General features: G+C 41.8%; 1 protein-coding gene across 2 annotated transcripts in view; it reads right to left on the bottom strand.

Moving 5' to 3' along the window:
* Window positions 1-27,747, bottom strand: part of SLC41A2 (solute carrier family 41 member 2) — a 129,282-nt gene that overhangs the window by 57,059 nt on the left and 44,476 nt on the right. For both annotated transcript variants that reach the window (XM_069764219.1, XM_069764220.1), the window contains exons 4-7: window positions 27,359-27,430; window positions 16,693-16,837; window positions 10,710-10,856; window positions 1,097-1,244 (exon numbers count right to left, since the gene is read on the bottom strand). In XM_069764219.1, the coding sequence (XP_069620320.1) occupies window positions 1,097-1,244; window positions 10,710-10,856; window positions 16,693-16,837; window positions 27,359-27,430 (512 nt within the window). The remainder of the gene's footprint in view (window positions 1-1,096; window positions 1,245-10,709; window positions 10,857-16,692; window positions 16,838-27,358; window positions 27,431-27,747) is intronic.

Below are 27,747 nucleotides of genomic sequence, written 5' to 3'. Positions count from 1 at the left end.
TTCTTGGCGAATGTTCTTCCCTCTATGGATGAAATAATTTGAAGTTTGAATAACACAATTTTGAAGTAAAATAAAATACACACCAAAAGGGGAGCAATTGCAAAATTTGGGAAACTATTGTGTGATTGGATTAGATATCCTGCATTTGTCAAGAGATGGGATTTTTCAATTTATTAATACTTTGACAGATCTAAATTATTCTATTACCAGGAATATGAGACAGTATTAAATCTTAATGTACGGTTTTCTCCTTTTAATTAGTCCTGATCTGTTGTGTGCAGCAAATAAAAGGGAGGGGGATGTTCAGTGGGGAGGGGTGGTTAGAAGTGGAAAATGAATATGGTTCAAATATGTAAGCAAATAATGGGTAGACACACTTGCAGTTAATTTGTATGTATTGCACAAAGAAATACTGTTATTACAAAATATTCTGCTGTTAATTCTCATAATTGCTTTAACAAAAGCTACTTGATTAAAAAAAATTAAATTCATAAATAAATCAGGGAACAAATATGGTAAACTTATTTTAGATTCTTATCGTTGTATCTGCAATAAACAGTGTTTTCGCTCCTCATTCTAAAAAAAATACATAAATCTGAATTTTTCTGTTTTCTTACCCTTTATGTATAGTGCATAAACAGTCCCCGTCAATCTGTCACATCATATGACAAATGTACATGACTGTGTGTTTGGCAAAACATCATGGAGAGATTTAATTTGCTTCCTGCTGATAGTTTAACCATATGTTGGGAAACGTAGGATAACATCTCTCTATATATTTATTGACATTTGTCATCTTCCCGCAACGGCGTGAATTGGAGGCATCCTGCTGGGCTGAGCAGGGTTTTACAAAATTGCATGTACTGGTACAGTAATATATGTAGTAGATAAAAAATATACAAGAAAGCTCCACAAAAATGTTTTCGAGCAACTAAAATGGGCATCAGCCTTTACAGCAAAAGTTGGCATATTTTGGATGCTGTAGGGAACACAGCACAGTTATATAATTGCACCATATACACCACAATAAAACGTTACATGTTTGTCTGAAAACAAGAACAGAAAAGTAAAAACAGCAAAAAGAAAAAGCACCAACCTGCTAATAAGCATTGCAGTAATGACTGGCTCCCAGCCAGAGTGCAGAACAGTTTTTGTCGCCGGATGTTTTGATGCCACTACAATCCATATTGGGGTTAGTGCCAAGAAGAAAGAACCAACCAAAGGTGAAACAAATGAGTACGAATCTGGAACAAAGAACAAATGTTACCCGTGAGAATTTCCCGTGCCAACGTTCAGCACTATGCAATCAATCACCTAATAGATGTGCGGATCCAGAACAAAGGCCCAAATCTTCAAAGAGACAGTTCAGTTTCCCTGAAGAAATTTGCTCTGCAAATGTGGAGTATATGATAGGGTGCCATTGCAGGTCTAGTATCTCCCTGATTAACCCTCTCAGGGCTAAGGCCTGCAGATCTCGGAATGCCCACAGCATAATTACAACAGTTTTTTTTTCTTTCTTTGCAGCATATAGGAAGCTTTAAAGTGGTGGAAAGGCAAAATCTGCATCTGCTTTTTTGTTTGTTTTACTAAAGGGGACAACAATATCAATAAGATTAAAAAAAAGAATGAAAAAACAAAACATCACTTTTTCCCATTATAATTTATATACATCCTCCTGGCATGCTTCTCAACTACATGTCATTGCGTGGTCTCAGTTTTCCAAAATGGAGTAAGGAGGTTTTCTATATTCAGATCCCAGTGTTACACACAATGCTCATTTTTAGCGCCGTGTTTAGCGTTTTATGTGAAATGGAGCTCAACATTTCAGGTCCATCTCATCTCAGGGGAGCCGGGTTGAGTCTGTGTCTGCAGAGAGCTGGGCTAGGTGATCTGCCATTAAAATGAGAATTATACATACACGTTTTGACTGCACGGGGCACGACAGCCCTGTAAATCAGGAAGGGGTTAAACTCAAATCCAACTACGTGAACGCTCACATTGGATGTCACTGCCTTTTCTTCTACGTCTCTAACGAATAAAAGATCAGGCAAATTGTGTCTGGCCCATTGCGTAGCAAATACTCCTGAATGTACTAGGTGACAACAGCAAGTCTTATTAGCACTGCTGTCACTCCATCACCACCATGTATTCTGAATTATAGTAGATAATTCCCGTACAGTCATATAGGTACAATGGGCTAGAATTGGCACACGGTTTGTGACATGCGGCCTTTCTTGTGTCAACATCTATGGACCCCAGCACATTTATCAACATATAGATCCTGCTAGATGTTACCAGACCGCACCATGGGACGTGGTGCCCATAATATGCTGCCCGTAAAGCTTTCTACACGCAAGAAGTTGAAAGGAGGGGGGAAATAAATATGTTGGCCTCAGCTCTTCTATATATTGCACTATTCCTGTATTTAAGACTTCAGTCTGATTGTAAATGCCAATACCGACTCCTCTTACCAGGTTTACCAAGTGAGGCCCTACTACAGGAAGGCACAAATTGAAGTCATACCTGTGCCCTGGTGTCTAGAAGGGCCCCATTCCTACACTAAGACACCAGTAATAAACATGACATAAAAGTTGGAAAAAACTGTGAAAGATTTTGCATTTGGGCCCAGAAATTTTGTCACAGCACATCTGTGTATTTCAACAGCAAAGAGATAAAATATCCTAGGTGAATGTTGGGTAATAATTTACCATATCTTCCGGATGATAGGAAGCACCATATATGACGGACCCAAGAAATAACTAGAAGATGGACCCAAAGTTTAGAAAACAGAAAACATTTAAAAAAATATATTTTACTTCACAATGCAACAGAAGTAGGAAGTGGTCTATATTACCATATATTACAGAGGTTGAACTTCCAAAAGGTACCAACACATTTTACTTTGAAAATCTTATACCACAGGGGGAAAAGTACCACTACTTAGGATAAATATATGGTTGGCCAGTTAAATTGGTAATGGCTTTTTACTTCATGATACCTGTAGGCTATGTGCACATGTTGCGGATTTTCTTGTGTAAAATTCTGTACGGTTTCTGCCTCTCTGGGCAGAAAACACAGTTGAAAATCCAGACAGTTTTATGCAGATTTGATGCGTATTTCAATGCGTTTTTGTAAATCCATAGAGCTACATAAAGATATATTATTTAAAGAAAAGAAAGAAAAATAATTGGGATGTCATTTCTTTGTTCAAACTCTTCAGCCAGATACCCTCATTAATATTAGGCCGGGGCCACACTTGTTTTTGCAATGTGAGAAACTCGCGCGAGTCTCTCGCATCAATACCCGGCACTGCGGCTAGCACTCGGACCAGGGTGTTCAGCTGCATAGAAATACATACAGCTGAATGCTCCGGTCCCGAGTGCCGGCGGCACTGCCGGGTATTAACGCGAGAGACTCGCACGAGTTTTTCACATTGCAAACACAAGTGTGACCCGGGCCTTAAATAAAGACACACACACACACCAGCCATTAAGGATATGTCCCCACGGTTAGTAATTGGCAGCGCTTTGGACGCAGCACGTCCGCTCTGTTCAAAGCGCTGCAGGCTTTTGAACGTAGGCGATTCCGCATGTGTTCGTTGAACCGTGCGGAATCACCACGTCCAATACATTGGACTGATGATATTTATCTTGTGGAGACTGAGCGTCTCCGCAAGATAAATAGACATGCTGCGGTCTGGAAAGACACGCTGAATGTCCGTCTCCGCTAGGAAGCCGTAGGCGTCTGTGCATGCATAGTGGAAATGGGTTTTCTTGAAATCCCATCCACTATGCTGTAACAGCTAGCCGCTGTGGGTTGAACGCTGCGGATGTATGCAGCATCTAACCCGCAGGATTTACTGACCGTGGGAACATACTCCCACATAATTAACCTGCATATGCTGTAACAAAAAAGCAACTGATGCTGTAACAAAAAAGCAACTGTCAGAAATCTGCGTGAAATGCAATATGTTTATTTAAAAAAAAAATGTAAAAAAAAAAACCAAAAAAACTGGGTGGGCTCCCACATAATTTTAATAACTAGCAGAGGGAAAGCCGACGGCTGAGGGCAGATGTTAATATTCTGGGAAGGAGCCAACCGCCATAAAGGTTGTCAGACTATTAATATGAGCTCACAGCTGTTTGCTTAGCCATTACTGAATAGTTTACAGGGGAACCCCAGAAATTTTTTTTACATGGGGTCCCCCTATAAAAATCAAACCAGCAAAGGCTAGGCAGACTGCTGCGGGCTGATGTTAATAGCTTGGGAAGAGGCTATGGATATTGGCACCCCCCCCGGCTAAAAACTTCAGCTCTCAGCCATCCCAGAAATGGCGCATCTTATAGATGTGCCAATTCTGAAACTTAGCCTCGCTCTTCCCACTTGCCCTGTAGCGGTGGCAAGTGGGGTTCATATTTGTGGGGTTGATGTCACCTTTGTATTGTCAGGTGACATCAAGCCCACAGGTTAGTAATGATTGATTGCTTGCAGGAGACACAGGCATCGGGGATTATCTATTACAATATCTATTGTGTATGTAATTATGTAAATATATATACATTTTTTAAATTGAACACAGGTGCAAGATGATGGGACTACTCTCCCATCATCGGCTCATGCTGTCTCTGTTATATCTGACAGCAGACATAGCCGGATGGGAGTAATAGTTCCATCAGATGACACCTGGGTACACACGCAGACACACACACAGACACCCATAAACAGACACACACACGCACACACAGACACACACACGCAGACACATGCAGACAGATGCACAAACAGACACCCGCAGACAGACACAGGGACCCACAGACAGACATGCACATATTCTCTGCTCACACATATTCTCCGCCCACACACTCTTCCTCCTTCTGACATCATTTCCTTTCTGCAGCGTTTTTGGCATGTAAATCCGCAAACCTTTTTACACCTGCCGTTTGGCTGCGGATTTAACTGACTCAATGTAAGTCAATGGGTGCAGAAACGCTGCAGATCCGCAGAAAGTATTGACATGCTGCGGAAAATAAAACGCTGTGGAAAATAAAACGCTGCGAATCAGGACGGAATTTGACAGAGCCACACGTGGATATGCTAGAGACTATAGCTGAGCCTCCTGCTAAGTGTCAATCAGCTTGTGAATGTGTTGCCATTATTACAGCATGATCCGAGCGCAGACATCAGCTGTCCAAACCAGTAAGCATTTCCAGATTATCCCCTTTTCCCCCTGCACAGGCCAGACAGTGCTGAGCTGGGACATAGGGAACAGTTCTCCCACCCGGCAAGTGCTAAAAATGTTTTTAATTCAAAATAATGGCAATTAATGTAAAACTTTAATGTAAAAAAATTTTTTGCCCACATTTCATTTCTATCGCACAGAAGCCAACTAGAACAGTATGCTCATATGTCACATTTTGCACTGTTTTTTTTTTTTTTTTTTTTGGGGGGGGGAAGGGGGGGGGTTTCTGCACCAAAAATCAAAGTGGTGGCCAACATATTTTTGATTTTTACTTGAGTTTTTTCACTTCCATTTGAAAGCTGAAAAAATTGGAGAGTTGGAAAAATGCTTTGATGGTTATATCTGCAAAGAAAACAAAAAGAAGCATGGGCACGTGACTTCAGAAACCTCATTCACCTTGCTGGGACCAGGTAACGATCATAAGACTGGGGTCCCAAGTCCCAGCGGTGGAACCAACAACAATCAGCAACTTATTACCAATCCTGTGCAAAAGATGACAAATTGTGATTGGGGCACAACCCCTGGCTATAAGCACGTATTCGGTGTTTAATTATTTCAGGTGGTAGTAAAAAATATATATAAAAAAAAAACAGGAAAAAGGGTAAGTTGGAATTGATGTTTTATATTTTCTTACTTGCTTCCTGTTTAATTACAACACTTATTATTATTCCAGCAACACTGCTCTCATTGCTGTACTACAATCACATATGTGCGAGTCACATGGACTGCAGGGACCTCCAGTGGTAGAGAGAGATTTCTACTTCCATGCCTACATGGAATTCTCTACAAGTGTAATGAAAAAGCACACCTTCATAAAAGAAAAAAGATGACCATTATATATTATATTGGGGGTAGGCCCCCCTCCAGGCTCCAGGGCTGTGCACCCTTTATCCACCCATCTATCCCAAAATATTTCATTACAAGCTTAGCCTGGTCCCTATCTTTTTCCCCATTTCACTTTATTTGAGGCATATTTGGGAACATGTTAAGATGAGGTATTAGAGCTAGGGACCATTCATGTGAGGTCACCTTGTCATGATTGGATGGCTTTTACGCTTTTTGATCAGAAAATGGTAAGTAAGTACCCCACATTTTTTACATATAGAGCGATACTGGAATTCATCTATTTGTTAATTGCAGAGTATTGACACAGAGTGTGATATATAAGATATATACTCTGGCAAAAATTTAGAGACCACTGCAAAAATTTCAGTTTGTCTGATTTTTCTCTTTATAGGTATATTTTTGAGTAAAATGTAAATTGTTCTTTTATTCTATAAACTCCTGACAACATGTCTCCGGAGTTCAAAGCAATACATTTTGTATTTATTTTCTGAAAATGAGAAATGGTCAAAATAAAAAAAAAAATGCATTGCTTGCAGACCTCAAATAATGCAAAACTGTCGTAGCTGTTTGCGTTCTGACCCAATGTCAGATGACAGATCTCCAGTGAGGCCAAATCAGGAGGTTACGCCCGTCATTTTACAAGCGCGCTTGGAGACAAAGGACACCTCACACATATTCTGTGAGCAAGTCACTTTTATCTGATATATCAAAAAACAAGGCAAAGTTTTATACCATTTACAACTAATGCATTTCTATGCAACTCATGTAGCCACCACCATCACCCAGGGTCATACTTTCTTTTCCACGCACCCAGAACATGATGTTGCTGACTATTGAGAACATACATGATAAGAAGTGTAGTCTCCTTGAGAGGAGACCATCAGACTACTGCGTCGACAGATTCTAGTAATTCTAACAATTAAAGGTAAAAGGCACTTCAAGGCAAACTATTAACCCTTCTATATCAATTTCCCCCTTTAGTAAATGGTATAACCTTTGCTACGGGGTCAGCTGATGTTCACAAAGGAGCTACTGTCTCATGGGTCTAGTACCCACAAGGGGGCTTTCTACCTGCTTCGCTCATCCACCCTCAGTGTGGACACTCACTTCCTCCGTCAGCAGTGGTTATCTGAGGTCTATTACACACTATGGAAGGCACAGCCTTAGATTCCTTCCTTAAACATACACTCTTCAATAGCTTAGGTAATACATATATTAGCGCTTTTATGGCTACATAAAACAACAAGCAAAGCAACAAAATTTGCATACAAGTCTGTAAAATACCAAAAATAATCCATCCCGCTAGGCTGCTAAGCCAATTGGCTGGATTAAAAAGGAGTCTCTATATTGTATTAGTCTCATTAAGAGCCTTAAGGAACCAAGAAAATCTGAGCCCAAGTCTCACTGTTCATGCAGTGTGGTGTTAATACCTTCCTTGGGTCCTGGGGTAAGGCTAAGTACAGCATAGTCCTTGCAGATACTGGGCTTTGTATACAGATCCAACAGTCCAGCAGTTTTTGTCCTTCTACGTCTTTTATAAGAAAAGCAAGATGTTGAATAAGTTTGTTGTCCTTGTCAACATTTAAAAGTTTATCCAGTGTCTCTGTAAGGTGCAAAAATCCTACCACTGCCAGCAAGGTGATTAGGAGGACAGTCATTCTGCTAGAGAAAAGATCTTTTTGCAGTGACTGCCATGGATCCAGGGGGGCTTTCCCTCAAGTTTCACTGAGGTGAATGTGGTCAGCTGGACTTTAAACAAATAAATAAAATAAATTAAATAAATGCAAAAATTAAATAAAAAATTCACGATCATTTAGAAACAACAATACTAATGTTTTAACTCCGGAAGAATTCAGAAATCAATATTTTGTGGAATAACCATGATTTTTAATCACAGTTTTCATGTGTCTTGGCATGCTTTCCACTAGTCTTTCACACTGGTTTTAGGTGACCTTATGCCAGTCCGGGTACAAAAATGTAAGCAGTTGTTCTTTGTTTGATGGCTTGTGACTATCCATCTTCCTCTTGATTACATTCCACAGGTTTTCAATGGTGTTCAGGTCTGGAGATTGGGCTGCCCATGACAGGGTTTTGATGTGGTGGTCCTTCATCCACACCTTGATTGACCTAGCAGTGTGGCATGGCGCATTGTCCTGCTGGAAAAACCTGTTCTCAGAGTTGGGGAACATTGCCTGAGCAGAAAGAATCAACTGTTTTTCCAGGATAACCTTGTATGCGGCTTGATTCATACGTCCTTCGCAAAGAACAACCTGCCCAATTCTAGCCATGCTGAAGCATCCCCAGATCAACACCTGGTCATCTAATGGTTAGGTGGAGACCTGGAGAGGCATAAAAGCCACAGTGTCTTGCACCCACTGTGAAATTTGGTGGAGGATCTGTGATTATCTGGGGATGCTTCCAATACCCAAAAAGAATACCCAAAAGTGACACCATTATAAAAACTTGACTTTCTGAATGCACAATTTGATGGAATAATTAGAGGAGCCATATCTGAGATAATTAAAGACACACCTGTGAATGTATGTTAATGTACACCTGAAATACACTGGTTCTTTTTGTAGCATCATGGGAAGGTCTAAAGAAATTAACCAAGATATTAGGAATAGAATTGTGGACTTGCACAAGTCTGGCTCTTCCTTGGGTACAATATTAAGATACCTCAAGGTGAGTGACGAGCGAGTGTACTCGTTGCTCGGGTTTTCCCAAGCACGCTCAGGTGGTCTCTGAGTATTTGTAACTGCTCGGAGGTTTAGTTTTTGTTGACACAGTTGAATGATTTACGGCTGCTAGCCAGCCTGAGTACATGTGGGGGTTGCCTGGTTGCTAAGTAATCCCCACATGTTTTCAAGCTGTCTATCAGCTGAAAATCATGCAGATGAGGCAAGGAAAACTAAATCTCTGAGCACTTACAAATACTCGGGAGACCACCCGAGCGTGCTCGGGAAAACCCGAGCAATGAGTATACTCGCTCATCACTACTGAAGGTGCCTCGTTCATCTGTACAAACAATTATACGCAAGTACAAAGAAGATGGGAATGTCCAGCCATCATACCACTCAGAAAGGAGACAGGTTATGTGTCCCAGAGATGAATGTGCATTGGTCTGACATGTGTATACCAACCCAAGGACAAAAGCAAAAGACCTTGTGAAGATGATGTCGGAAGCTGGTAAGATTGTGTCAATAGCCACAGTGAAACAAGTACTCTATCAACATGGGCTGAAAGGCCACTCTGCCAGGAAGAAGACATTACTCCAAAAGAAACATAATAAGCCAGATTAATGTTGGCAAATTCACACAGGAACAGAGACCTTAATCTTTGGAGACATGTCCTGTGGTCTAATGAAACTAAAATTGAACTTTTTGGGCATAATGACCATCGTTATGTTTGGAGGAAAAAGGGAGAAGCTTAGAAGCCTAAGAAGACCATCCCAACTGTGAAACACGGGGGTAGCAGCATCATGTTGTGGTGGTGTTTTGCTGCAGGAGGGATTAGTGCACTTCACAAAATGGCATCATGAGAAAAGAAGATCACTTGGCAACACTGAAACAACATCTCAAGACATCATCCGGGAATTTAAAGTCTTGGATGGAAATGGGTCTTCCAAATGGACAATGATCCAAAGCATACTGCCAAAATGGTAACAAAGTGGCTTAAGGAAAAACAAAGTCAATGTTTTGAGTGGCCATCACACAGCCCTGATCTCAATCCTATTGAAAATTTATGGGCAAAGTTGAAAAAGCAGGTGAGAGCAAGGCGACCTATAAATATGAATCCGTTACACCAGTTTTTTCAGGAGGATTGGGCCCAAATTCCGACCAACTATTGTGAGAAGCTTTTGGAAGGATATCACAAACGTTTGACCTAAGTCATTGAGCTTAAGGGCAATGGTACCAAATACTTTTAATTTTGCAGTAATAAAAATGCCTTAAAACATTTGCTCCCTCTCATTGTTCTGCATTTGGCAAATATTAATAATTATGGTAATCATAATTGACCTAAAACGGAAAAGGTTTATTCTTATTTTGTGTCAGATATTGAGAAAAACATGCATATGTGTCTTTTGATATAGTGTATGTACACATCTGGTTTAAACTGTATATATATATATATATATATATATGTGTATGTATGTATGTATGTATGTATGTATGTATGTATGTGTATATATATATATATATATATATGTATATATATATGTATATATATATATATATATATGTATATATATAGTCAAGCTGCCATATGCTAAGGAGGGTGCTATGCCACTTCATCTTGGCTTCATTGAGAGGGTGCATGGTTAGTACATCATTGTCTATGGCCGATCAAGCAGCTGCCTGAAAAGTGGCAGGAAGAGTTTTCAGGTAAAAAATGGGCACAGTAATTTTCTAGCAACAACACTACTAATTTCGCTGGGCAAGATCAGTAGCATGACCAAGTAATGTCTCTCAATGTGTATCCTAATACACCAATGGAAAGAATCTGTCAGATGTCAGTAAAAGGGTCATTTTACAAAGGTCAAAAAAATTAAGTACATGGGTACGGAAAAACATGTTTCTTGGTTAGTATTATAAGCTTTAATACAACTTTTAATTAATCTTACCAATGCAGCTGTAAAGCCCTTGGCTAATCCATGCCAATATGGCAAGCGTGATAAGATCGCCAAAGCTGGCAGCAATAGGTGTGGCGACATTGTCTGGGTTTATTCCAGTTTTCTTTGACCCAACAATCACACCTACCATGATTATACCTAAAGTGAGAAAAATAAACGTTATTATATAATGCAAACATAAGTGATCATACAAAGATTTTAATTAACCTCATTTTCCAAACCACTAAGGTTAATGGCTACAGTACTTCCTTACTTTAACCAATGCATAAAAGGTATGTTTTTTATTAAAAGTTTAATGTTTAGCATTAGATTTAGAGTAATAGAATTGCATTTAATGGATGTTTGTTTCCATACAGATGAAGGTCCCATCGCTGTGACCTCCAGCCACAATCGGGCGGCAAGTGTTCACTTTCCCAGCCAGAAATGGCGTGTAGAAATCACTAGGCTATCTGTATCATGCATTGACAAGTCGGGGCCCTACAGATCAATGTTATTCTCCCCTCTAGCAAATGAAAGAAGTGCGTGATCATCAAACATACTTGCCCCTACTATTAACTCACAAAGTCCTAATGCCGTAATGGAGAATGTATTTCCTGAAACGGACAACCCATTAGAGTTAGTGAGATGGAACTTGTATTTCCATTACCCAATGCTCACTTTCTGATCAGCGAATAAGATTGCAAGTGGGAGAGGGTCTCTATAAAATCGGTAAATTAACCCTTTTACCCCCCGAAGGTGGACTGCATGTTAATGACCAGGCAAATTTTTACTATTCTGACCACGGTCAGTTTATGTGATTATAACTCAGGAACGCTTCAATGGATCAAGTGATTCTGAGAACGATTTTTCGTGACAATATTGCACTTCATGATAGCGGTAAAATTTCTTCGGCATGACTTGCGTTTATTTTTTTTTAAAAAGTGTACATTTGGCAAAAATTTTGCAATTTTCCAACTTTGAATTTTCATGCCTTTAAATCACAGAGATATGTCACACAAGATAGTTACTAAATAACATTTCCCACATGTCTACTTTACATCAGCACAATTTTGGAACCACATTTTTTTTTGTTAGGAAGTTATAAGGGATAAAAGTTGAACAGTGATTTTTAATTTTTCCAACAAAATTTACAAAACCATTTTTAGGCACTACATCGCATTTGAAGGCACTTTGAGTAGTCTATATGATAGAAGATACACAAAAGTGACACCATTCTAAAAACTGCACCCCACAAGGTGCTCAAAACCACATTCAAGAAGTTTATTAATCCTTCAGGATTCCTTTTGGAATGTGGCAAAAAAAAAAAAATGAACATTTAACTTTTTTTTTTTTTTTAATATTTCAGATACAATTTTTTTTATTTTAACAAGGGTAACAAGAAAAAATGGACAAAAAAAACTTGTTGTATAATTTCTCCTGAGCATGCTGATGATACCCCATATTAGCGAGAAAACCACTGTCAGGGGGCATGGCAGAGCTTGGAAGGGAAGGAGAGCCATTTGACTTTTTGAATGCAAAATTTGCTGGAACAATTGGCGGATGCTATATTGTGTTTGAAGAGTCTCTGATGTACCTAAACAGTGAAAATCCCCCACAAGTGACACCATTTTGGAAAGTAGACGGCTCAGGGAACTGACCTAGATGTGTGGTGAGCACACTGAACCCACAGGTGCTTCACATAAGTTTATAATGTTGAGCCATAAAAATAATTCAAAAAATTTTTTCCACACAAATGTTTTAAGGCCAAAATATTGCATTTTCATAAGAGTAACAGAAGAAATTGCACCATACAATTTCTTGTGCAATTTCTCCTCAGTACGCTGATACCCCATATGAGGGAGAAAACTACTGTTTGGGCGCATGGCAGGGCTCGGAAGGGAAGGAGCACCATTTGATTTTTTGAATGTAAAATTTCCTGGAATCAATAGCGGACATGATGTCCCATATGGAGAGCCTCTGATGTGCCTAAACAGTGGAAACCCCTCACAAGTGACCCCATGTTAGAAACTAGACCCTTCATGGAATGTGTTTAGATGCATGGTGAGCACCTTGAACCCCCAGGTGCTTCACAGAAGTTTATAACGTTGAGCTGTGAAAATAATAAAATCAAATTTTCCTCACAAAAATGTTGTTTTAGCCCCAAGTTTTTAATTTTTCTAAGGGCTAACAGGAAATTTTTGTACAACAAACCGAGGTCCATTTTTTAGTGAGTGCGCCAATACCCTACATGTAACCGGGAAATATTTTTGAGGCACAGATTTTACTATTATGGATTGCAGGTGCCATAACCCACTGGGAGAGTCCATGAGGTGCCAGAACAGCAAAATCCCCTATAAGTGACCCCATTTTACAAACTACACCTCTCACTAGAGGTGCAGTGATCATATAGGCACCACAGGTGAGTCACAGAATTTTATACCATTGAGAAGTGAAGAAAAAATAACTAACTTTTCACCATAAAAATTTTGTTTTAGCCCCAGATTTTACATTTTCACACAAGACGTGGGTAAAACTGGCACCACAATTTGTCACACAATTTCTACTGAATGTGGCAATACTCCGTATGTGGCTGAACAGTACCACGTAGCCATACAAAGAGACTCGGTAGGAACGGAGCGATATTCGGCTCCTGGAGTGCAGATTTTCCTAGAAGAGTTTGCGGACTCCATATACAGAGCCCCTAATTGCTAGAAAAGCAGAATCCCCCCTCAAGTGACCCCATTTTGTAAATTATGCCTTTTGGAAATTTATCTACAGGTGTAGTGCCGATTTTAACTCCATAGGTGTTTTCCAGAAACAAGCAGAAATGAATGCTGCCGAGTGAAAATTGCAAACTGCCATTGTAGTAACCAGTACGCTGTAGTGACCTGCACATTGCAGTCATCAGTACGTTATGTCCAGCTCCTGCTTCTGGAGACATGCACCCATAAGTTATGCGGGCTCTCATCTCTTCAGAAATGCCAAACATATGGACGCTATATGTGGTTTAGATACACTGTGGGACTCAGAAGGGAGGGCGCATTTGGTATTTGGAGCACAGAATTTGCTGAATTTCTGTTGAAGACTTATGGATCCATTTCGCTTTTTTAGAGTCTTTGTAATACCAGTAACGTGGAAGCCCTCTATATTTCCGTCAACAGATGACAGACCTGAGTGGGGACCGGATTTTTTTGTAGATTGAGTTGAAACTTTTATTGGGAACATTTTATACAACGTTTGGGATCACATTTATCCGGCGCTCTACGCTGAGCACTTATATTGGGGTTTCCATCTAAATCTCTGAGTGACGTGATTCATATGAAACCCCCAAGGGATAATGAGGCAGTAGAGTTATTGTGGACTCTGTCTGGCCTCTGTTCAGTGGGGTCCTTCTTTTCAAAAGTGCACAAAACTGTGGCCGACGGCACTTTTATGCTATCCTAAAAAGACTGACACCACCGGATCATAGGTCAGACAGCATCCACAGTGCCTCCATCTGCCTCATTATAGGGAATCTTCCACCAGAGGTTCTGTCTGAATCAGGCATTTCAAAGATTTACACGGAAAGGCCGCTTTATTCTTCGGGTCGATACGATTACAGCGCTACCTCTTATATTTTTTTATTTTGGCGCTTTTACACAAAAACTATTATATAGAAAAAAAATATTTTTGCATTGTTTTAGTCTTGAAGCTATAACTTTTTTTAAATTTCTGCTGATGCAGCTGTATCGCGGCTTTTTTTTTTTTCGGGACAAGATGACGTTTTCAGCGGTAACATGTTTATTTATATCCATCTTTTTGATCGCGTTTTATTCCACTTTTTGTTCGGTGGTATGATGATAAAGCATTGTTTTTTGCCTTGTTTTTTATTCATTTTCTTTATGGTGTTCACTAAATGAGTTAACTAGTGGGACAGTTTTATAGGTCAGGTCGTGTACTTTTATTGTTTTGCTTTTTTGTCATACAAATATTTATTTATGGATACAATATCTTCAGTTTTTTTATTATTATATATTTTTACAATTACTTAAAAAAATTATTTTACTTTTTTTATTTTTTTCACTTTTTTACTTTGTCCCACTATGGGACTGTCATTCTTTGCAGGCTGATCACTTCTACAGCATGATCAGCAACTTTCCTAGTTCCGGTGAACCAGATGTTGTCATGACATCTGCTCACTATTGCAACGATCAGGACCTGCGTCCCACCGCAGGGTCTCCGATCCAAAGGTAGATGGGGCTGTCAGGGATTGCAGCATTTTGGGCGTTAAAGTGCCGCGAGCGGTGCGCGACAGCTCCTAGCACTTAGTGTCGGGTGTCGGCTGTCAGAATCAGCTGACACCCGGCAGCAATTGCGCGTGTGTGCGGGCGATCGTGCAAACATAATAATCCTTCCCTGGTCAGATAGTCCCAAGGCACATGGATGGATTATTACGTCCGATGTTTTTTGGTCTTATTTTATTTTTGCTTCTTCCGAGAATTGCGTTTTGTTTTTTTGGTCTGGTTTTCTTTTTTTTTTTTTTTTTTTTTTTTTAAATCTACCACAGAATTGCAGAAATATGGAACTATTTATTTAGTCTTATGTTTTCTGGGCTTTACCAAGGGATTAAAGGGGTTAGTAAGTGGGGGTAATAATGCGGAACAGCCTAAAGACACATTCCCCAGAGATTCCATTGAGCAACACATCATAGGTAATGACCTACAAAATGATCACTAAATAAAAAGACTCTCTGGAGGTGCATGATTAATTTACATAAATAATAAAAAAAAAAACATAAAAACAAACAAACGCAGAATATGTAGGAGAGCAGCGGTAATACAATAAGTGTAACAAATAGCAACATTTGACCTGGTGACTGTCACAGTGTTACCACAGCGGAGAAGAGCCAGAAGACAGCAGAGTCTTGCTGCTCCTACTCCGGTGCTGAGGCGAAGCACTTCTACGGTTTATTAAATGAATTTATTTCTTCCAGCAGAACAGGGGTTAATCGGCCATGTTGGAAATTCCTGTGTTCAGCTGTGCTCGGTTAGCCACTCCTTTCCCCTATACAATCTGGGCTCTATTACCTAGTCCTTGTCAGAGTTAGCACTTGCTTCATGACAATAGGAAGGAGAGAAGTTGGTATAAGATTGCTGGAGGAGTTATAAGCGACTGTTTGGTTTGTACATTTGGTAATTCCTTATCATTCCCTGTTTTGCTTTCTTCCCCTTCCTACACACCCTGGTGGCTCTTCTGTTATATGCTAGTGAATATTTTGTGTGTGTGAAGTTTTCAGTTTACCCTTGTCTTTGTTACCCTGTTTGCCGGTTTGGTGTACTGCGGTGCACAGTAGCGCCCCCTCGACAGACGGATGGCTATCTCAGTAGATAAGGCAAGGGTGGGGGCCCCGGCGTCTTCGCCATCTGAAGTATCCCGGGAAACAAGGTGAGCTAGGGCGCCCCCTAGTGTTAGAGCCTGGAAAGGAGCCCCTGGTCCTACGTCACTTGACATTTGTGTCGTAACAGTGACAAGTCCTCTTTAAAGGAACACTCTGGGTAACTGTTCACATGTGCTACCATGGACTGAGATGGTGGTGCATGGCTTGGATAGGTCCCCATATTAGGTAAAATGTTCCCATACTGTAAATATCCACTAAGCTAAAGGCACAAAACTTCTAAATGTTCAACTTTAAAATTACCAACCTTTTTATACACTTTTATTCAGTGGCATACCATGAAGCTCATGAGCCCCAATGCAAAAGCTCCAATGGGGCCCCCAATTACTGCAAGTCTTTAATAACATTGATCTTTTTATTTAGGCCAAAGGGACTTTTTGGGCACCCTAGACTCCGTGGTTTGGTTGCGATTGCAACCCCTGCACCTACTGTAGATACGCCCCTGCCTTTATTGCTTTTCTTTTTATGATAAGTGTAGGATGGCGTATTGGACATCATTACATAGATAGACATTCTACTGCTGGTATACAATAAGCATATTCAGTTTGGCTGTATACTTGCCTTGCAGTAGTGAGGCTATGAAGGCAGTGGCCACACTGCTGGAGCAGAGAAGTATGGCGTGGTCCAGGCGGTATTTGCCCTCCGGAATCCAGCCCAATATAACTGCTGCAACGGCAGCCAAAAAGCCAACTACCGTTGCTTGTACCTGCGGAAAGAGAAAACAGCTGTTCATGCCCTGTTCATGTAGCGGACCGTTCCTGATAAAGCTACTTGTCTGGTTTACACATAATCAAACAGGTCGTCTTTCTCATTTCTACAGTTTCCAGCAGATCACGTAATACTAGGTGGTGTTATGGATGTAAAGAACTTATCCCCTAATATTAATCACCTGAACTTGAGCTTGTTCAGTTTTGGTCCTTAATGGAGTTTTCTAATACAGAAAACACTGATAACTTAGCCTGAAGCAGAGTTTACACCAGTTCACTGGTGGCGTTAGATGACCACCAATTAGAAATAATCAACAATTAGAAATAATCAGTAATACATCTTTCTATGTGGACAGATTGCCATTATTCCCGGCAGAACAGGATCTGTTTATACAGGACAATGCGCTACTGAGAGTGATGATCTTTTAACCAAGCAAAAAGATCACTTCCTCCAATAAAGGATCGTTTTGCTAGTTCATCGATGATCATGATCAGCAGCCCGTTTACACTGCACAATTATCAGGAAACGAGCATTTGCAGGTGGTGTAACGGCACCTTTAGTATTGGCCACGATTGTTTAGTTGGTGGGAAGCCGAGCTCCGGCAAGAAGCACAATGAAGGGTCGGGATGCTCACGATCTTGGGACTAAGACTGTGCAGAATTGGTTGATTGACAAAGGTTGTGTAAAAATTAAAGGGTACCCCAGTGATAAAACATGCTAAGGATTTTACGTACAGGAAACTCCTTTAAATGGAAAGGAGTATTTCCATCTTGTAAAGTGGCAGCATATCAATAGAATACTTATATTTATGATTGGTGAGAGCATTACCTCTGGGAATCCCACCGATGCTAATAATGAAGGGGATGCACAGTTACTGTAGTGACACATCTCCTTCACTCTTTTTTTGGACAGGGCATCCAAGCCATCTAATACATAAGGAATGCAGATTAGTCCCTTACTAAGTAAATGGGGCTGTTTCTCAGTTGCCCAGCTAGATGGAAAGTGAGTACTGGTGTGCAGGAAAAAAAACTATAAATGGATGCAGCACTAATATTACATTATTATCAGGATTGGTATGAATCTTGGATGACTCAAGAATTTGTCTACACCAAGATGGCCTGGCCGCGCCTGGGAAGTAGCATATAGCGGAGATCTTGGTGGAGACATTTTTTTTTTCCTCTAGCAAAATGGCAGTGGCGCCTGCGTAGTAGCATCCATCGCGTTCCGAATTATACTGCGCAGACGCAGTTCGGCACCATTTTGAGGAATACATTTTTTTTTTTCAAAAAGAGTGCAGATTTCACAGTTATGCTTTGCGGGCACCATGACCCACTTGTAGAACCCCTGAGTTGCCAGAGCAGCAGAACACCCCACAAGTGACCCCATGTTACAAACTACACCTCTCAATGAATTCATCTAGGAGTGCAGTGACCATATTAACACCACCGGTGTGTCACAGAATTTTATACCATTGGGCAGTGAAGAAAAAATAATATTTTTAACCACCAAAATTTGGTTTTAGCCCCAGATTTTACATTTTCACACAAGAAGTGGGTAAAAATGGCACCAAAATTTGTCCCACAATTTCTGCTGAACATAGCAATACCGGACAATACCCCATATGTGGCCGTACGATACTGCTTATCCATACGAAGAGACTCTGGAGGGAACGGAGCGCTATTTGCCTCATGGAGCACAGATTTTCCTAGAATAGTTTGCGGACTCCATATACAGAGCTCCTAATTGCTAGAACAGCAGATTCCTCACTCAAGTGACCCCATTTTGGAAATTATACCGCTTTAAGAATTTATCTACAGATGTAGTGATGATTTTGACTCCATGAGTGTTTTACAGAAACAAGCAGCAATGAATGTTGCCAAGTGAAAATTGCAAACTGCCTTTGTAGTGACCAGTACCTTATAGTGACCAGTATATTATACCCAGCTCATACTTCTGGAAACATGCACCCATAAATTAGGCGGGCTCTCATCACTACAGAAATTCCAAACAAGTGGATGCTATAAATGGTTTATGCACACTGTGGAGCTCAGAAGGGAGGGGGCATTTGAATTTGGGAGCGCAGAATTTGCTGAACTTCTCTTGAGGATTGAGGAGCCATTTTGCTTTTCCAGAGCCTTTGTACTACCAGAAACGTGGAAGCCCCCTACATTTCTGTTAACAGATGACAGACCAGAGCGGTTTTACAACAAAATGAGGTCCATTTTTTTCTGAGTGTGCCAATACCCTACATGTAATCAGGAAATATTTTTCAGGCACAGTGCAAAGCTCACAAGGCAAGGAGCAAAAGACACACTGGGAGAGCCCATGAGGTGCCAGAATAGCAAAAAAAAAAACCATAAGTGACCCCAGTTTACAAACTACACCTCTCAGTGAATACATCTAGGGGTGCAGTGATCATATTGACACCACAGGTGTGTCACAGAATTTTATGTGAAAAAAATAAGTACAATTTCAGCTCACCCAAGTTAGGCGGGCTCTCATCTATCGCTTCAGATATGCCAAATATATGGACTCTATATGTGGTTTAGGTACACTGTGGGGCTCAGAAGGGAGGGAGCATGATCTAGCAATTTGCTAGTTCTGGTGATCCAGATGTGATGATATCGGGTCACCATGGCAATGCCCCGCAACGTTGATCCAACAGGCAGAAGGGCTGTCTTCCCTCTACCTGCTCCCGGAATGCTGCGATCGAGTTTGATCACAGCATTTAGGGGTTACAGTGTCGGGAGCGGTGCGGGTTTGAATGGCGGATGTCAGCTGTCAAAATCAGCACACAGCGATCACATGCACACAGATCCAAGTCACAGGGACATATGGATAGGTGAGAAATGGGTTAACCCCTTCATGACCCAGCCTATTTTGACCTTAAAGACCTTGCCGTTTTTTGCAATTCTGACCAGTGTCCCTTTATGAGGTAATAACTCAGGAACGCTTCAATGGATCCTAGCGGTTCTGAGATTGTTTTTTCGTGACATATTGGGCTTCATGTTAGTGGTAAATTTAGGTCAATAAATTCTGTGTTTATTTGTGATAAAAACGGAAATTTGGCGAAAATTTTGAAAATTTCGCAATTTTCACATTTTGAATTTTTATTCTGTTAAACCAGAGAGGTATGTGACACAAAATAGTTAATAAATAACATTTCCCACATGTTTACTTTACATCAGCACAATTTTGGAAACAAAATTTTTTTTTGCTAGGAAGTTATAAGGGTTAAAATTTGACCAGCGATTTCTCATTTTTACAACGAAATTTACAAAACCATTTTTTTTAGGGACCACCTCACATTTGAAGTCAGTTTGAGAGGTCTATATGGCTGAAAATACCCAAAAGTGACACCATTCTAAAAAATGCACCCCTCAAGGTGCTCAAAACCACATTCAAGAAGTTTATTAACCCTTCAGGTGCTTCACAGCAGCAGAAGCAACATGGAAGGAAAAAATGAACATTTAACTTTTTAGTCACAAAAATGATTTTTCAGCAACAATTTTTGTATTTTCCCAATGGTAAAAGGAGAAACTGAACCACGAAAGTTGTTGTCCAATTTGTCCTGAGTACGCTGATACCTCATATGTGGGGGTAAACCACTGTTTGGGCACACGGCAGGGCTTGGAAGGGAAGGAGCGCCATTTGACTTTTTGAATGAAAAATTGGCTGCACTCTTTAGCGGACACCATGTCAAGTTTGGAGAGCCCCCGTGTGCCTAAAAATTGGAGCTCCCCCACAAGTGACCCCATTTTGGAAACTAGACGCCCCAAGGAACTTATCTAGATGCATAGTGAGCGCTTTAAACCCCCAGCTGCTTCACAAATTGATCCGTAAAAATGAAAAAGTACTATTTTTTCACAAAAAAAATTCTTTTAGCCTCAATTTTTTCATTTTCACATGGACAACAGGATAAAATGGATCCTAAAATTTGTTTGGCAATTTCTCCTGAGCACACCGATACCTCACATGTGGGGGTAAACCACTGTTTGGGCACATGGTAAGGCTCGGAAGGGAAGGAGCGCCATTTGACTTTTTGAATGAAAAATTATCTCCATCGTTAGCGGACACCATGTCGCGTTTGGAGAGACCCTGTGTGCTTAAACATTGGAGCTCCCCCACAAGTGACCCCATTTTGGAAACTGGACCCCCCAAGGAACTTATCTAGATGCCTAGTGAGCACTTTAAACCCTCAGGTGCTTCACAAATTGTTCCGTAAAAATGAAAAAGTGCTTTTTTTTTCACAAAAAATTTCTTTTCGCCTCAATTTTTTCATTTTCACATGGGCAATAGGATAAAATGGATCCTAAAATTTGTTGAGCAATTTCTCCCGAGTACGCCGATACCTCATATGTGGGGGTAAACCACTGTTTGGGCACACGGCAGGGCTCGGAAGGGAAGGCGCGCCTTTTGACTTTTTGAATGGAGAATTAGCTCCATTTGTTAGCGGACACCATGTCGCATTTGGAGAGCCCCTGTGTGCCTATGCAATGGAGCTCCCACACAAGTGACCCCATTTTGGAAACTAGACCCCCCAAGGAACTTATCTAGATGCATACTGAGCACTTTAAACCCCCAAGTGCTTCACAGAAGTTTATAATGCAGGGCCATGAAAATAAAAAATAATTTTTCTTTTCTCAAAAATGATTTTTTAGCCTGGAATTTCCTATTTTGCCAATGGTAATAGGAGAAATTGGACCACAAATGTTGTTGTCCAGTTTGTCCTGAGTATGCTGATACCCCATATGTGGGGGTAAACCACTGTTTGGGCGCACGGGAGGGCTCCGAAGGGAAGGCACGCCATTTGGCTTTTTAAATGGAAAATTAGCTCCAATCATTAGCGGACACCATGTCGCGTTTGGAGAGCCCCTGTGTGCCTAAACATTAGAGATCCCCCACAAATGACCCCATTTTGGAAACTAGACCCCCAAAGGAACTAATCTAGATGTGTGGTGAGCACTTTTAACCCTCAAGTGCTTCACAGAAGTTTATAACGCAGAGCCATGAAAAAAAAAAAAAATCTTTTCTCAAAAATGATTTTTTAGCCCGCAATTTTTTATTTTCCCAAGGGTAACAGGAGAAATTTGACCCCAAAAGTTGTTGTCCAGTTTCTCCTGAGTACGCTGATACCCAATATGTGGGGGTAAACCACTGTTTAGGCACATGTTGGGGCTCGGAAGTGAAGAAGTGACGTTATGAAATGCAGACTTTGATGGAATGCTCTTCGGGCGTCACGTTGCGTTTGCAGAGCCCCTGATGTTGCTAAACAGTAGAAACCCCCCACAAGTGACCCCATTTTGGAAACTAGACCCCGAAAGGAACTTATCTAGATATGTGGTGAGCACTTTCAACCCCCAAGTGCTTTACAGAAGTTTATAACACAGAGCCGTGAAAATAATAAATACGTTTTCTTTACTCAAAAATAATTTTTTAGCCCAGAATTTTTTATTTTCCTAAGGGTTACAGGAGAAATTGGACCCCAAAAGTTGTTGTCCAGTTTCTCCTGAGTAAGCTGATACCCCATGTGTGAGGGTAAACCACTGTTTGGGCACACGTCGGGGCTCAGAAGGGAAGTAGTGACTTTTGAAATGCAGACTTTGATGGAATGGTCTGCGGGCGTCACGTTGCGTTTGCAGAGCCCCTGGTGTGCCTAAACAGTAGAAACCCCACACAAGTGACCCCATTTTGGAAACTAGACCCCCCAAGGAACTTATCTAGATATGTGGTGAGCACTTTGAACCCCCAAGTGCTTCACAGACGTTTACAACGCAGAGCCGTGAAAATAAAAAATCATTTTTCTTTCCTCAAAAATGATGTTTTAGCAAGCAATTTTTTATTTTCTCAAGGGTAACAGTAGAAATTGGACCCCAGTAATTGTTGCGCAGTTTGTCCTGAGTATGCTGGTACCCCATATGTGGGGGTGAACCACTGTTTGGGCACACGTCGGGGCTCGGAAGTGAGGGAGCACCATTTGACTTTTTGAATACAAGATTGGCTGGAATCAATGGTGGCGCCATGTTGCGTTTGGAGACCCCTGATGTGCCTAAACAGTGGAAACCCCTCAATTCTAACTCCAACACACCCCTAACCCTTATCCCAACTGTAGCCGTAACCCTAATCACAACCCTAACCCCAACACACCCGTAACCCCAACACACCCCTAACCCTAACCACAACCCTAATTCCAACCCAACCCTAGCCCTAAGGCTATGTGCCCCCGTTGTGGATTCGTGTGAGATATTTCCGCACCATTTTTGAAAAATCCGCGGGTAAAAGGCACTGCGTTTTACCTGCGGATTTACCGCGGATTTACCGCGGATTTCCAGTGTTTTTTGTCCGGATTTCACCTGCGGATTCCTATTGAGGAACAGGTGTAAAACGCTGCGGAATCCGCACAAAGAATTGACATGCTGCGGGAAATACAACGCAGCGTTTCCGCGCGGTATTTTCCGCAACATGGGCACAGCGGATTTGGTTTTCCATATGTTTACATGGTACTGTAAACCTGATGGAACACTGCTGCGAATCCGCAGTGGCGAATCCGCAGCGGCCAATCCGCAGCCAAATCCGCACCGTGTGCACATAGCCTAATTCTAAAGGTATGTGCACACGCTGCGGAAAACGCTGCGGATCCGCAGCATTTTCCCATGAGTTTACAGTTCAATGCAAACCTACGGGAAACAAAAATCGCTGTACACATGCTGCAGAAAAACTGCACGGAAACGCAGCGGTTTACATTCCGCAGCATGTCGCTTCTTTCTGCGGATTCCGCAGCGGTTTTACAACTGCTCAAATAGAAAATCGCAGTTGTAAAACCGCATTGAAATGCGCAGAAAAAACATGGTAAATCCGCCATAAATCCGCAGCGGTTTAGCACTGCGGATTTATCAAATCCGCAGCGGAAAAATCCGCAGAGGACCAGAATACGTGTGCACATACCGAAACCCTAACCCTACCCCTAACCCTATCCCTACCCCTAACCCTAACCCTACCCCTAACCCTACCCCTAACCCTAACCCTACCCCTAACCCTACCCCTAACCCTAACCCTACCCCTAACCCTACCCCTAACCCTACCCCTACCCCTAACCCTACCCCTAACCCTACCCCTAACCCTACCCCTACCCCTAACCCTAGTTCTTACCCCAACCTTAGTGGAAAAAAAAAAAAAAAAAATTTATTGTCCCTACCTATGGGGGTGACAAAGGGGATGGTGTCATTTACTTTTTTTTTTATTTTGATCACTGAGATAGATTATATCTCAGTGATCAAAATTCACTCTGGAACGAATCTGCCGGCCGGCAGATTCGGCGGGCGCACTGCACATGCGCCCGCCATTTTGGAAGATGACGGCGCCCAGGCAGAAGACGGACGGGACCCCGGCTGGATCGGTAAGTATGATGGGGTGGGGGGGGACCACGGGGGGGGCGTCGGAGCACGGGGGGGGTGGATCGGAACACGGGGGGGGGTGGATTGGAGCACGGACTGGGGGAACGCTGTGCGGGCAGGCGGATCGGAGCACGGGGGGGGGATCGCTGTGCGGGGGGGGTGATCGCTGTGCGGGGGGGGGGGTGATCGGAGTGCGGGGGGGTTTGATTAGAGCACGGGGGGTGTGATTGGAGCACGGGGGGAGCGGGCAGGAGGACGGGGGAGCGGAGCACAGGACCGAGGAGAGCGGACCACAGATCGGGGGGCTGGGGGGGCGATCGGAGGAGTGGGGTGGGTGCACATTAGTGTGTCCAGCCATGGCCGATGATATTGCAGCATCGGCCATGGCTGGATTGTAATATTTCACCATTTTTTTAGGTGAAATATTACAAATCGCTCTGATTGGCAGTTTCACTTTCAACAGCCAATCAGAGCGATCGTAGCCACGAGGGGGTGAAGCCACCCCCCCTGGGCTAAACTACCACTCCCCCTGTCCCTGCAGATCGGGTGAAATGGGAGTTAACCCTTTCACCCGATCTGCAGGGACGCGATCATTCCATGACGCATATGCTGCGTCATGGGTCGGAATGGCACCGACTTTCATGACGCAGCGTATGCGTCAAAGGTCAGGAAGGGGTTAAACAACAACCACAAGATGGATATCATCAACCAAGGTATCATTTTAATCAGTATAATGGCGCCAACCTGACACTGTTTGTAGGTTACGCAGCACAATCCTGCTGACAGGTTCCCTTTAAATATACTCCTTTAAACTTCATTCAGTCGTCCATGTTGCACGTAGGTGTTATATCCGTTTTACTTCACGAATACAATACATACACATTATAATCTATGATGCTACTCACATATCCATGTTTTTCATAGTCTTTTTGTCCCTTCAAAATTCATGGAGACATGCCATTTCCGTTTATTCCTGGGATCACGGATGAAAAGTGCCAATACAAGTCTATGGGTCTGAGAAAAACAAGTACAGAACACAGATGGCATCCATATGCCATCCTTGTGCTGTCCTTATTTAACATTGCAAAGGATAGGAGAAGATTCGTTAGGCCACATTTACACGGTGAGTATTTGGTCAGTATTTTACCTCAGGATCTATAAGCCAAATTCAGTTTTTCTTTTTTAATAACTTTGCAAAAATTACTAAATTTCTGCTTTTTTTTCAGTCAAGATGGGGTGCAGAGTGTACATTAATGAGAAAAAAATGAACTTTTTTGAATTTACCAAATGGCTGCAATGAAACAAAGAGTGAAAAATTTAAAGGGGTCTGAATACTTTCCGTACCCACTGTATGTCCCCATATTGCAGTTATGTCCCTATTCGGGTCCCCATATTGTAGCTATGTCCCCATCCAGGTCCCCATATTGTAGTCATGTGCCCATATCCAGGTTCTCATATTGTACTTATGTCCCCATACTGTAGTTATGTCCCCATCCAGGTTCTCATATCATAGAAATGTCCCAATATCCAGATCTCCATATTGTAGTCATGTCACCATATCCAAGTCCTTACATTGTAGTTATGTCCCTAGGTTTTAGAGGAGGAAAAAAAAAAAGAGTGGTCAATTCTTTACTAATATCCCCCATCCTGGTATATATATGTCCCCAATCCAGGTATACATGGTATGCATGCCCCCCTCATCCCTATCCTAGCATGCATGGCCACCTCATCAGCATTATGGTAAGCATGGCCTCCTCATCCCCATCATTGTATGCATGGCCTCCTCATCCCCATCATTGTATGCCTGGCCTCCTCATCCCCATCATTTTATGCAAGGCCACCTCATCTCCATTATGATATGCATGCCCTCCTCATCCCCATCATGGTATGCAAGGCCTATTCATCCTTATCTTGGTATGCATGGCCCCTTTATCCCCATCCTGGTATGCATGGCCTCCTCATCCCTATACTGGTAAGCATGGCCCCCTCATCCCTATACTGGTAAGCATGGCCCCCTCATCCCTATACTGGTATACATGGCTGCTGCACCCCCACCTCAGCAGGTACATCATTTCAACTGAACACGCGCCTAAGAACGCATATTCAGCTGAAATAAAATGCTGCCGTCGGCGGCTCCCTGAACCGGGCTGGAATGCCAAGGGGTCTTCAGTGCCTCGGGCCGCGTGAAGCAGCCTCAGGGGCCACATGCGTCCCGCAAGCCTAAAATCTAAATGTGAACAAACATCAATTACAAAAATACAATAAAAACATACCCCTCCTGCCTGATGTTATCAGTTAAACAGCCTGAGACTCCTGAAAAGTCTGGTGACTTCTCACCATTTGTAATCGAATGTACTGACTGGAAGAGAACATTCAATCCTGCTCGACCTTTTAACAGTGCGTGATGGTGGTGGGTAGGGGGGCTGTAGGACTGTTTAGCAGACTATGTATATAGTTTTATACTATACAGTCACTTTAAGAGCAGAAGAGATTCAATTATATGTTGGTGGACCCTGAAAACAGAAATAAAGTAAGATCTACCTGTATTCTAATTCTGAAAGACTGAGCAATGAAAGTAATGAGATGAAAAACTATAAGGCTACTTTCACACATCAATTTTTTGCATCAGGCACAATCTGGCGAATGTTGGAAAAAACGAATCTGGCGCAGATTGTGAAAAACTGATGCGACTGATCCGTTTTTTCAACAAATCCAACTAGCATGTCCAGATAATTGGATAAAAAAAAAATTGAAGCATGCGCAGTTTAAAAAAACGGAATCCGGTGCCGGAATCCATCATTTTCCAGATCCGGCACCTTCCAGCTCCCATTCTAGCAAACAGCTGGAAGCGCCGGATCTGCCGGAGACAAAAAACGTTGCTATGGACGTTTTTCCAGAAACGGCAGATTTGCCAGATCTGGCGAAAACCGGACGAAACGCAATGTCATCTGGTGCAATCCGGCACTAATACAAGTCTATGGGGAAAAAAACGGATCCGGCGGCAACATTCGCCGGATACGTTTTTTTTTTAAATTTTGCCAGATTGAGCCTGACAGCGACAACCTGATGTGTGAAAGTAGCCTAAGGGTATCAGAAAATACATGGACTAATAGATGATTTATTACCTGTTTTAAAGCCAGATTACCAATTATAAGGTTCCACTTCTCTATAGGAGAATCCATCTTCCCAACATTAACCTAAAATAAAACACAGGCAAGTCATCGCCTTCATCAGTACACGGATGCATCCACAGATTTGTTACTATCCTAGTCATCTAAATGGGGCTTACAGAAATTGGGGCAATTACGGCTATGAAGTAAACAAATCTGAAGAAACAAGAACAGTGGACACTAAGGAGATGTATTTTAGGCCACATTTACTAAGAAAGGGAATTGCACAGATTTATCCAAATTTACACCGGTTTATAGCTGTGGTGTGTTTTAATACATCTGTCATACATCTACCTCTCATATACAGGATATCTGTATATATTTCAGTGTTTTCCAACAACAAT

Source organism: Ranitomeya imitator, chromosome 4 (assembly GCF_032444005.1).
Source record: "Ranitomeya imitator isolate aRanImi1 chromosome 4, aRanImi1.pri, whole genome shotgun sequence".
In the NCBI taxonomy this organism is placed as follows: domain Eukaryota; kingdom Metazoa; phylum Chordata; class Amphibia; order Anura; family Dendrobatidae; genus Ranitomeya; species Ranitomeya imitator.
This window is presented reverse-complemented; position numbering and strand designations above follow the sequence as displayed.